The 12,487-nt window shown below is 44.2% G+C and overlaps 1 protein-coding gene across 1 annotated transcript in view; it reads left to right on the top strand.

The window, feature by feature from the left end:
- Positions 1-254: 254 nt before the first annotated feature.
- Positions 255-12,487, top strand: part of FAM135B (family with sequence similarity 135 member B) — a 144,674-nt gene continuing 132,441 nt past the window's right edge. Inside the window, exon 1 of the mRNA XM_061122789.1 lies at positions 255-331. Coding sequence (XP_060978772.1) covers positions 255-331 — 77 coding nt within the window. The remainder of the gene's footprint in view (positions 332-12,487) is intronic.

Here is a 12,487-nt window from a genome sequence, read left to right on the forward strand (position 1 = left end):
CATCATGTAAGTCATCTCATCTCTCTCTGTCTTTCTTTTTTTTTTTTTTTTTTTCGTCTTTCTTCTGAAAGGAGCCCCCCTGAGTGATGACATCCAGTGGACACATTATGGTCCATTGGCCAGATGCTCTTGTCCGTCTACATCAGCGCTGCTTGGGGTCCAGTTGTAGAAGCCCAGGCTATCTGTGTTTGGCTGATGAGACCTCAACCTCTTCATTTCCTCTTGTTTTTTTTAGGTAATGAACCAAGAAGATCATGTCTGAAGTACAAGGAACGGTTGAGTTTTCTGTAGAGCTACATAAATTTTATAATGTGGATCTGTTTCAGAGAGGGTGAGTATGCTTTCACTAATTGTGCTTCTTTATATCGTTTGTTCGTTTCCCTTGTTTTATTTTTCCTCTGGCAGGAGATGATGGTGGTGAGGAGAGGTCAGAGGGAATTTTGGATTCACGAGGGAAGAGTTTGTATGATTTTTTCCCTGCCAAGTGGAAAGCCCAGACTTTTAGTGCATTTGAAAATGAGCCATAAGTTGACAAAGACCAGAAAATGCTAATTTCTCTCTTCCTCCTGCACCCCTACCTACTCGCTCTTCCCATTAAATCTGTCAGTCAGCATTCAAGGAAGGTGAATTTATTGGAAATGAAGCTTGCCTGTGTAACTCTGATAAAAAGATGTCTGTAGGATCAATATTTGTAGAGGCCAGCTCACCAAACCACATATCATACACCTGTACCCAGTTCACTCAGAACTGAGAATTTACAATGTCTTTTAAAAATACACAATTAAAATACAGCTGGGTTCACTTTTTGAGGATGTACTCTGACTTTGGCATTTGAATCTCACACTGACAAAGAGTGACCACCAGTTCATCAGAGCCAACACTCAGTAGACTGAGAAATGTGAACGTATATATGGATTTGTAACCCTAATTATTAATAATGCACCCCATCTGAGCTGTATATTGACTTTCATATATTGACTGAAGCTTGTGTGAAATCATTATTGTTAGCAAGACATTTCAAAATGGCACATCCAGGGCACAAAGAGAGCTCTGTGCGGGTGGTAACACTGGTTGATGCATATGGAACTCATGAGTTATCCAGTAAGTCTGTGGTACTCTTCTTTCCATATCTACATGGTTTGGGGAGGCATCTTATTTAGCCATGTTCACTGCTAAAGTCTAATATTGAATTGGGCTGAATTAAAACCAGAACTTTGAATCACTATTCTACATTTTTATATGTATATTTTAATATATAATACATGTGATTTTTATTATTGTATATCATTGTATGTATACTTACCACTGTATATCTATGTCATATATGTTATATATATTTTGATTACTGTGTATGTTACAGAAAGTTATGTGTTCCATTAACACATAAAATAATTATTTTTAAACTTTGAATTATCACATTTCTTATCTTTTAAATACCTTTCTTACATTTATAACACATACCATTTATGAGGAGAACTGTACATGCATATGATTTATAAATAAACACACATGTATTGCGGCTGCATGCCTGAAAATATTTTTATGGGTAAATATGCAAATCCTGAATGCTTGGAGACCACTGGTCCATCTCATCTCCCAGAGCAAGGAAGACTCTCACAGCTTTCTTTCAGCTCTTAATGCTTCCATTTCATGGAGTCAAGGAGTGTGGAAGTCTAGGCACACTTCAGTGTGGATGGGGGCATAATTATATGATCAGAGTTGCTTGAGAGTGGATTTCAGTTTAGCTACATTCAGGAACAGGCCAGGGCAACTTTTGGATGACGTCCGTTAGACTTCTCGGGGGGATGGCAGGAGCTCGGAGACCCCTGAGGTCCCAGCTTCAGGAAGACCTGGATGCAGATGGTCCCCAGCCCCCGTGGATTCTGTGAGCAGGGAGCTGTGGGCAGGCTGGGCCTGATGCTCGCCGGGATTCTGCCTCTGCCGGGGCAGTTCCTGACAGGCGTGACCCCTGGAGCTCAAGGGCTAAGGATTTTTCTGCTCTGAACCTCACAGGCACCCTGTGTATGTGAAATGTAATTACTTTCCTAGCAGCACTCCATGGGGATGTGATGCCTGCCATCCAGACCTCGCGGGCGCAGTGGGGGCCTGTGTGAAAGATGGTGGATGATCTCTTGATGTCGTCAAAGAGAGAGAAAGTGGGCTTTGGGGATGTGTGCTCCATTCTCTCCTTGGATGGGAGAGAATAGAGCTGGGGCTTGGAGAAGAAGGAACATGTCCTTCTTTGAACTGTGTTTGACTGTGGTCATCTGTGTTCCACTTGGTTTCTCCAGTTAATGAGAGGTTTCTTGAGCCTCTGTCCAGATATGCCAGTTCATTTACCCTGTCTGCCAAGATAGACAACCCTCTTTTTAAAAAAAAAAAAAAATTATTTGGTTGCACTAGGTCTTAGAACAAGTAGGATCTTTAGTTGTGGCGTGTGGGATCTAGTTCCCTGACCAGGGATCAGACCCAGGCCCCTGCACTGGGAGCCTGGGGTCTTAGCCACTGGAGCACCAGGGAGGTCCCAGCCACCTCCCCCACTCTTGATTTGCTGTGAGATGCTGTGTTGTGTGAGATGCTGTGTTGAAATCACATGGATACAGAACTGAGAATACTGAACGGGGATTTATCCTGATCAGGGAGTTACTTGCTTACAGCACTTTTATGTTTATCATTAGTTTTTTCTAGTTCCAGAATGTATACTGCTTTTTGGTGAGGTTGAACAAGCAATCAACTCGCATTTACCCCAAGTTTATACTGAGGTGAGCTCAAGGATTTAGGGCTAAGGGCTAAGGTGAATTCTCAAAGAAGAGCATCTCCTGAAACCAGTCAAAAGCTTCATGAATGGTCGCCTCTGTGCTTGGTAGTGAGCCTCATCCTGATAAAAAGGCAGGGTGGGGAGGCGCTGGGGAGCCTGGCTGTGGGTCAGACCTGGCTTTGAAGTCAGACTCTGCCAAGTATAGGCTCTGGCAACATGAGACAGCTATCATTCTAAAATGGTAATGACAAAGTCCATCTCATGGGGTAATCTGATCAGGTAGGGCGCTAATTGCATTAATTAATATATGCAGAGCAAACAGCTAGCATGGCTACTGGTATCAAGTAGAGGCTATCTAAATAGTCCCTTCTACCTGTGAATCCTGGCTTCCAGTCTGTCCTTCACATTGTTAGTGGAGTTGTTACCCCAAAGGGTTGATGTTACCATCTTGCTTCCCTGTTTAAAAATCCCCCAGCTTCCTTCTGCTTTCTCTCAGCCCAGTGCTCAGACTCTCAGTGGTTTGATCTTAAACTTCTTCTGTGTTATTGTTTGTGCTCAGACCCTGTGTGTTAGTTGCTTAGTCGTGTCCGACTCTTTGCAGCCCCACAGACTGTAGCCCACCAGGCCCCTCCGTCCATGGGTTTCTCCAGGCAAGAACACTGGGGTGGGTTGCCATTTCCTTCTCCAAAAGGAACTATAGAAAGAAAGAAAGTGAAGTCGCTCAGTCGTGTCTGACTCTTTACGAACCCATGGACTGTAGCCTACCAGGCTCCTCCATCCATGGAATTTTCCAGGCAAGAGTACTGGAGTGGGTTGCCATTTCCTTAATATTAATATCTGCCTTGACAATTCTACCCTCTGCAAGCTCCAGCTCAAATATAACCTCCTCTCCAAACTATTTCTGTATGTTGATTGATATTCACCTTCTCTGTTCAGCCCAGTTTTTGTGAATCCTCTTTCCCCCTGCTTCTAAAGAGTATCTTTTATGTTTTATTCTGTCATCCACTCACTCACACATGACTATAATCTATGTGAAGGTTTTCATTGCTTGATATTCAGCTTCATTTCCTGTCTTTCCTCCATTCCTTCTTTACAATGTCATTTAGAAGATTTTTCTGCTCAGATGTTTTAGATGATTTTACGTGTAAATTTTGTCCTGCCCACAGAAGATTTGCACAAAAAGGACCTATAATCAGGATCTGATGTGTAAGGCCAAACACTTGTAGAAATATTAGGGTTGAAATCCCCTCTGCAGAAACTCACTTGCCTCATCTCTGCCGAAGTGAAAATGGTTCACTCCTAAGTCAAGAGGCTCCTGAAAGAAAATGCCATCTTGTGTTGCTGCCCTGACATTTCCCATTGTGCCTGATGCCCAGTGACAGCTAAACTCCCTGTGAAATCAGCTAACTAGCCCTGATGTGCCTTAATAGACTCAGAAATGCAATTATCTTTGCTTGCCAGAGATCAGTTAATTGATTTGTCTGATTCTGTCAGAAACAACCCTTCTCGTCTCTTCTCTTATTAAAATTTGTTGCCGTCCTTTTCAGTCCTTCCCACCTTCAGAAAGGGAGTAGGGATCACACGTGGTTTGATGTGGGACTTCTATCACTTGCAGCCAAGGGTTCCATCTAGCACAAGGAGAGTAGATAAGACTCAGTGATCTTTAACTGTCCTTCTTTCTGTGAAATTCCATCATATTATTTTAATAAAAATTTGATCTCTCTTTCCCCATGAAATGGCATTAAAAAAAATTTATTCCTATGGAGAGGGAACAGACGTCAGATACCCACGGGCTTATGTAGATGGACCGTCTGGATTACTTTTCTAGCAAATCCACATTCCTGTTAAGAATTACCCTGTCCCATTTTTTTCCGCTTTGCATCTGTGACTTCATAAGCCTACGGCTCTAGGCCTTTTATCCTCTTAACCCCTGGCTGAGGACACTTTAGGCAGATCTGTAGAGAAAAGACGCTTCCAGGGGGCTGAGAGTTGGCCCGCAGAGACTGAAACATCTCTGTGAGCTCAGAGCCACCCACAGGGCCTACTGGCCTCCGGGAGGAGTAGAGGTGGACCAGAAAGCCAGCGGGCAGTGCGGTCCCTTTAGTTCTGTGCTCACTGCGGTGCTCGCTCAGGCCTCTCAAGGGGAACGAAAGGGCATGTGGTCATGAACGTGGGGTGGCGGGAACAGCAGAGACCCAGGTCTGCTTCCACATCTTCTGTTACGAGCCGGGCACTGTGGGTGCATCGCTGGCTCTCTGGCCTCAGTTTTTGCTTGGCAGTATCTTATGTATGCCTATGGCTGATTCATGTGGATGTGTGGCAGAAACCAACATGATACTATAAAGCAGTTATCCTTCCATTAAAAATAAATAACCACACACACCCAGGAAGTCATGAGATGATGTTTGTAAAGCATCTAGTTAGAACCAGGCTTGGCAGTGCTGGCAAGGTGGGCTAAGCCCATCCTAGCCTTTCTTTCTCATTGGTCACAACTGAAATGTGCACCAGATGGTCCTCAGCTGGTTAGCCAGGGCTGGAGCTGACCCGGTCGGCAGCTGGTGAAACACTGTCATCACCAGAGATACGCTGACTGCAGCATGTTTCTTCCCCAGAAGGGTCTTTGGGCGCATCTCGGTCAGAGGAATAGATGTAAGACATTGAGCCCTTCGACTGCGCTGTTTTTGTTCCCATCAGTTGTCAAATGTTGCTCAAAAGCAATTTTAAATGTATTTCATCATTTTCTCATTTTATTTATTTTTTTTTTTATTCTTCACTTTCTTTTTTTTTTTTTTATTTTTTTTTATTTTATTTATTTTTTTTAATTTTTTTTTTATTATTATTATTATTATTTTTTTCCAGTGGGTTTTGTCATACATTGATATGAATCAGCCATGGATTTACAACGTTTAATGACACACACAGACACACATATATAAAGCGGTTTTGCCTATTGAAAGAATTATGGTGACATTTTCATCCTTGTGCTTTTTCTTGCTTTTCATGATACACGTCATCACTTTTGTAATCAGAATTCCATCCCTCTTCCTCTCCTTTTTCACTGGGCAAACATTATTTCATATGCACATGGGTTTTCCTTTACAAAAATGTAAAATATTGGACTTCCCTGGTGGTCCAGTGGTTAGGACTCCGTGCTTCTAGTGCAGGGGCTGCATGTTCGATCCCTGGTCAGGGCACTAAGATCCCACATGCTGTGCAGCTTGGCCAAAAAAAAAAGTGCAATATTAATTTGTTCTCTACTTTCTCTCTTTCCAAGTGGTGAACATTTTTCATCACCTGTATGTCCCTTTACAACACGATTAACAGCTGCAAAGAATTCGTCATATGACTCTATCATAATTTATTTAACCAGTGCTCTATTTTTGGACATTTTGCTTCTTTTTTTTTTTTACATATTAAAATGCATTTCATTATTCAGAAGTTACCGTGACGTTTTGTTCTTGAATAATTAGGAAGCACTTTACTCTTGATGATATAAACAGTACACCCTGAAAATGAAGAACTTTCCCCATGTGTCCTGGTTCTAGTGAAAGTGAAGTGAAAGTCACTCAGTCGTGTCCGACTCTTTGCGACCCCATGGACTATACAGTCCATGGAATTCTCCGGGCCAGAATACTGGAGTGGGTAGCCTTTCCCACCTTCGGGGGATCTTCCCGACCCAGGCATCAAACCCAGGTCTCCTGCATTGCAGGTGGATTCTTTACCAGCTGAGCCACCAGGGAAGTCCGTCTTGGTTCTGAGTCTCTGGTAACATTGATGAAGATGAATACTCTTTGACCAAGCACCTTTTAAAAAAATAGAGTATTGTTGCTTTACAATGTTGTGTTGGTTTCTGCTGCACTAGTAAGTGAATCAGCTGTGCGTACACATGTATCCGCTCCTTCTTGAGTCTCCCACCCCTAACCCCCATCCCACCCACCTAGGTCATCCCAGAGCACTGAGCCGCACTCCCTGTTTTATACAACAGCTTCCCACTAGCTATCCATTTCATATATGGTAGTGTATATATGCCAGTCTTATTCTCCCAATTCATCCCACCCTCCTCTGCTTCCCATGTCCATGGGCCCATTCTCTACGTCTGCATCTCTATTTCTGCCCTGCAAATAGGTTTATCTGTACCATTTTTCTAGATTCCACTGGACAGGGTGTGGCAAAAAGGTAACCCTCTTGCGCTGTTGGCTTCCCTGATAGCTCAGTTGGTAAAGAATCCACCTGCAATGCAGCAGACCCCAGTTTGATTCCTGGGGTGGGAAGTTCCCCTGAAGAAGGGATAGGCTGTGCACTCCAGTATTCTTGAGCTTCCCTTGTGGCTCAGCTGGTAAAGAATCCACCTGCAATGCAGGAAACCTGGGTTCAATCGCTGGGTCAGGAAGATCCCCTGGAGAAGGGAAAGGCTCCAGTATTCTGGCCTAGAGAATTCCATGGACTGTATAGTCCATGGGGTCACAAAGAGTTGGACACGACTGAGCGACTCTCACTTTCCCTGTTGGTGGGAATGTAAATTGATCTAGAGCTTTTATTGTCCAGTGAGGTGAGGGAGGGCATGAGGACATGATCGTCAGCCTAACCATCGCCACTTACTCCCAGATCCCTGTTCCATCTCCTCTTAGACTTCTGCAGAAGGCATTTACAAAGCTTCGAGGAATTAAACATTTATTAAGAGTCTTCATGGCATGAGGCAAATCTCTACCTTCTGAGCAGAGGAGCATTTGTGAACAGTAGGGATGTAACAATTTCCCAGATCACTGGTGTCTGTGTGGCTCCACAGGAACCAGGAACTGACACTCAGGTCCCTGCAGTTACTGTTTGGGAACTTTGGAAAAACGAAAAGACACCCCTGCAAGGCTGGTCCTTTGCAGCTCCTCCTAAATGTAGATAGAACTTAACTCTCATCAGCATGCTCTATGTTCCAAGAAAGAGGGAAATTCTCTATTCTCTTTGAAAAAAGTCTCTTTAGTTCCACTGCATGAAACTTTTATGTCTCAACCCACTAGAGTCAACAACAATGTATTTGGGGTTGAAAACTGTAAAATTCAACCCAGGGATTGAACCCAGGTCTCCTGTGTTGAGGGCAGATTCTTTCACCACTGAGCCACCAGAGAAGCCCATTATGAAGAGCCTCACATAAGCCCTCAGTTCTGCAAGGATGAAGTGTTGTCCCTAAGTCACGGAGGAAGCACAGGCTGACATGAGTTCCAGGTCTGGTTCAGGTTTGCACTTTGAGCAAGCGGCCAAGTGAAGGGCTTCTCCTGGGGTTGCCTGCACCCAGGTCCACGATGCGCTTTCTGCCCCACTGGCATGTTTTGTCCTACTTGGAGCAGACAGAGGTGTTCAGATGTTATGACGGACACTCCCCACTTCCACTTCTTTGAATGCTCCCACTTCTGCAAACACCACAACTTCAGAGCACAACTTTTGGGGGAACTGTCACTCAGACTTCCTTTCCTGGCTGCCCGACACTGTCTGTCTGTTTACCTTGAATAATCAGAGGATGATGTACTGGGAATTAGATCCTCTTGGCCAATGACTGGCAGGCCCCAGAGGCATTTTCTTACCCAAATCTATTCATACTTCCTAGACAAAAGATCTTTCAGTGAATGGAATCCTCAGAGATGATCTCTTGCCCGCCCCCTTTTCTTTTATTTTTCTTTTTGAGTCTTATATGATTAATATTTATTGCACTGAACCTCAGTTGAAGAATGTGCTAGTTGTTCTTTTTTATTTATTTATTTATTTAAATAGGAGGATGATTACTTTACAATATAGTGATGGTTTTTACTATACATCAGCATGAACCAGCCATAGGCATACAGCTATAGCCTCCATCCTGAGCCCCCTCCCACCTCTCTCCCCACCCCACCCCCCAGATTGTCACAGAGCACCAGTTTTGGGTGCCTTGCATCAGTCATACATACATTACCAGGTGTATGACACCATCCCCCTTTTCTATCTGTTAAAGCTTTCTCTGTTGTCATCCTTCTCAAGAAGAAATGTGTGGTGTCCCTCCCATGCAACTGTGGTGCAAATGGCCCCTGGTGAAACAGACAGAGCCTTTGTCAGAGCTGCTTGGGTGTGTGTGGTGGGTGCATGGTCTGTGAATCTGGATGTGAACTGGTCCTGTAGAGGGAAACTGCCCCAGGTGCTGGGGAGAGCAAGCAATCACCTAAAGTTGACATGGTAAAGTGGGTTTGCTGTTCAATGTAATCAAGCCAAAATCGGGCTGATGGGCTGATGAGCACAGTCACCCATCACTTGATGGCCTGTCTGAGCTGATGCTGCTGAGGCTGGGTAAGATGCACAGAGAAGGCTCCTAGCTGGAGGGGCAGGTCTGGAAATGCAGACCAAAGTGTTTGAACTTCCTCCTCTAGGGATAGCATGAAAAAAAAAAAGTGTAAGTGATAGTCGCTCAGTTGTGTCTGACTCTGCAACCCCATGGACTGTAGCCCACCAGGCTGCTCTGTCTGTGAATTTGTCCAGGCAGGAATACTAGAGTGGGTTGCCATTCCCTTCTCTAGGGGATCTTCCCAACCCAGGGAGCTAATATGGGTCTCCTACATTGCAGGTGGATTCTTTACTGTCTGAGCCACCAGCGAAGCCCCAAGGATGGTACAGGAGGGGAGAGTGTGGCATGTTTTAAATCTGCGTTACAACATCCTTTGGCTAAAGCATGGAGAATGCAGGCGCTGCCTGACAGATAGTTGACACTCATATATTTGAATCCTAGTCATTGGGTGAGGTTACTTATCTGAGTCCAGTCATGATGATGAAGGGGATATTTACTGAGCCTTGTGACAAGAAAGTTTCTCTTTGCACTCCAAATCCTGTTGATTGGTAGTTTCTGAGGTTTGTATAAAGCTCAAATCCCACCACTGATTTCTGTCTTCAGATGACTTAGTGAGCTCTAGACCCATAAGAAACAGTAATGAAATTGAACCAGTGTCCTTTATTTATAGTTGGGAAAGTTCCTAATACTCTCCTAGGGCAGGGTGTTGAGAAAACCGATTGAGCAATAAGGATTAAGCATAGGCTTGCATGCCAAAATGGGATTTCTTCCTGTCTCTGTCTACCCCAACTGAAATAAATCTTTAGACTCCAGTGTTTAGAGACAGAGGAGGAAGAGGGAAGGAGGAAAGATGAATGGATACCTCGGGCCCAAGAGGGGCCCCGTGTTCGTAGACTGAGCTGTACTTACAGAATACAAGGAATAAATAGCAGAAGACTGTGCACGGTGCTTGATATTTATTATCTATTATTAAAATACATCTCTTATTATCTATTATTAAAATACATCTCTTTCAGTAGCCCAGGGTTTAACCAATCAGTTTGGCAGTGCTTTCCTACATTCACTCCCTGGGTCACCTGGTCCAGTGGATTTATTTACCACCCATAAGCTGTGTTGTGCTAAGTCACTTCAGTTGTGTCCAACTCTGCAGTAGCCCTCTAGGCCCCTCATGGAATTTTCCAGGCAGGAATACTGGAGGGGGTTGCCATGCCCTCTTCCAGGGGATCTTCTGGACCTAAGGATCAAACGCACATCTCTTATGTCTCCTGTATTGGCAGGTAGGTTCTTTACCACTAGGGCCACCTGGAAAGCCTATTAGGTCATCAATTTCTCCTCTCTTCTCAACTTCACACTTGCCTGTAGGTGTTCTCCATCTATTGTCATTTTGCTGTCTTACGGCATCTTAAACTTGACCTATCCAAACAGCAAACCTGATCTCCTGCCCTCCCAAACCTCTTCCAGCAAACAACCCCATCTCAGTTCATGGCACCTCCATCCTTCTTGTTGTTGAAGTCAACATCTTCGAGCAACTCATGACTTCTCTCTGCCTCACGCCTCGTGGACACTTTATCCAGAAACCCTACTGGCTTTATCATCTAAGGTTATGCAGAATATAACATTTCTCACCTCTACTGCTAATGCCCTCTGGTTCTAGCCACCATCAAGTTCCACTTGGATTTGCACCATAATCTCCCCCATCTGATCCTACTGATCCATGTCCATCTCTAGTTCCCTCACAATACAGAAGCCAGATGGTCCTTGCAAAGCCTAAGTCAGACAGTGAAGCTCCTCTGTTCCAACTCGCCATTCTCCAATTTGCTATGAATGAAGCCAAAGTCCATATGGCTGGCTTACTCTTTCCCTCTTTTGCTTACCTCCAGCCACAATAGTCTCTCTGTAGTTTCTTGATTATACTGGACATGGCCCTGCCTTAGAACCTTTGTGCTGTCTGCTCCTATTGCCTGGAATGCTCTCCCATCAGCTCTTTCTTTCAAGTTTGCCTAATATATGAATAAGGAAACTGGATGCAGAGAAAGGATGCTTTGCCTTGCAATAGTTAGACAGCTGCAGAGTGGAAAAATCTTCTCAGGATCTCAGATTTCCTGATTCCTAATCAATAACTCTTGTCTCACAACCAAAAAATCCCCAGTGTCTTCCATGGAACTTTAGTCCCTCCATGGTGTCATGCCAGAGTCCTCTTTTGGGATTTTCCTTGCAACAGTATTTCTCTACTCATGATATCACAGATGTGTGTGCACACATATGTGTATTTGTGTGTGTGGGCACACATGTGGAGTGGGCTGTGTGATACTAACGTTCCAAAGAACATCTCTTGGAGGTTGCTTTCTCCCTCATGCTGTCGTCCATCCATCACAAGGGTAGAATTGCAAAACTGTCCAAAGTTGGAATTAATTTGGAGGTGGGGAGGATGGTACATTACTTTTTTCCATTTTGTCCCGAAGCCTTCTTTTGAATAATAAGGCAATATGAATGCTGATGTTGGTGAAGGATCTGGGGTGACATTTATTGCCTTCTGTTTGTATTAAGAATGTCAAATCAGATTTTTAGTTTACATTTTCGAGATACTGTGTGACTGAGGGAACTTCTTAGATGAGCCCACAAGGGAAATTCAAAGGGGTTTGCTCAGTGGCTGGGGGGGTTTGGGCTCTGGTGTTAGAGCGTCTGATTCTGGGTCCTGATCCCAAACCCCCAGAGCAGTGTGGTCCTGGACACATGACTTCATCTCTCCACATCTGAAAGCCAGATGATGGTAGTTGCTACCTCCTGTGGTTTTTGTGAACAAAAAATTGCATGAGTGTGTGTTGTGCTCGATGACTTTGAGCTATCTAATTATTATTTATCCTTGCCATCATTATGGTTATTACACAATTTGCCTGAAGGAGTCCTACTGCTGGTGTCAGCCCAGGATTTAAGCCCGCCTCTGGTTTACTGCGAAGCTCACATATTCTTGTGCGTGCTTTGCATTGCTGACTCCACACTCCTTATCTCAGCCTGCAGAAGGGGGCACAGAACCACCTCTCTTGAGCATTTGACTGTTCATCTCTCCACATGTCCCTTAGCCCCCATTTATGCTTCCTCTCATCATGCAGATATCAAACAGGTAATGGGTGGCCCAACCTATACAAATACGGGGGAAGTAAGCAAACAGGAAAAGAAACAAAGAAATGAACTGGCCTGAGCTTAGTCCTTGCAGTATCCCGGGAACTGAGCTGGGCATTTCATCTCCATCATTTCATTTAATTATCCTGGAGAAGCAGATATTATCTTTCCCATTTTACACATGAGCAAGCTGCCTTTGACAAACAGTGAAGCAAAATGACTGAAGCCCTGTAGACTACTACAGCTTCTATTCCAAGTCTGTCTCACTTCCAACCCCACGCGCTTTCTCAGAAGCCACACGGCTTCCC

This window comes from Dama dama, chromosome 21, assembly GCF_033118175.1.
Source record: "Dama dama isolate Ldn47 chromosome 21, ASM3311817v1, whole genome shotgun sequence".
In the NCBI taxonomy this organism is placed as follows: Eukaryota; Metazoa; Chordata; class Mammalia; order Artiodactyla; family Cervidae; genus Dama; species Dama dama.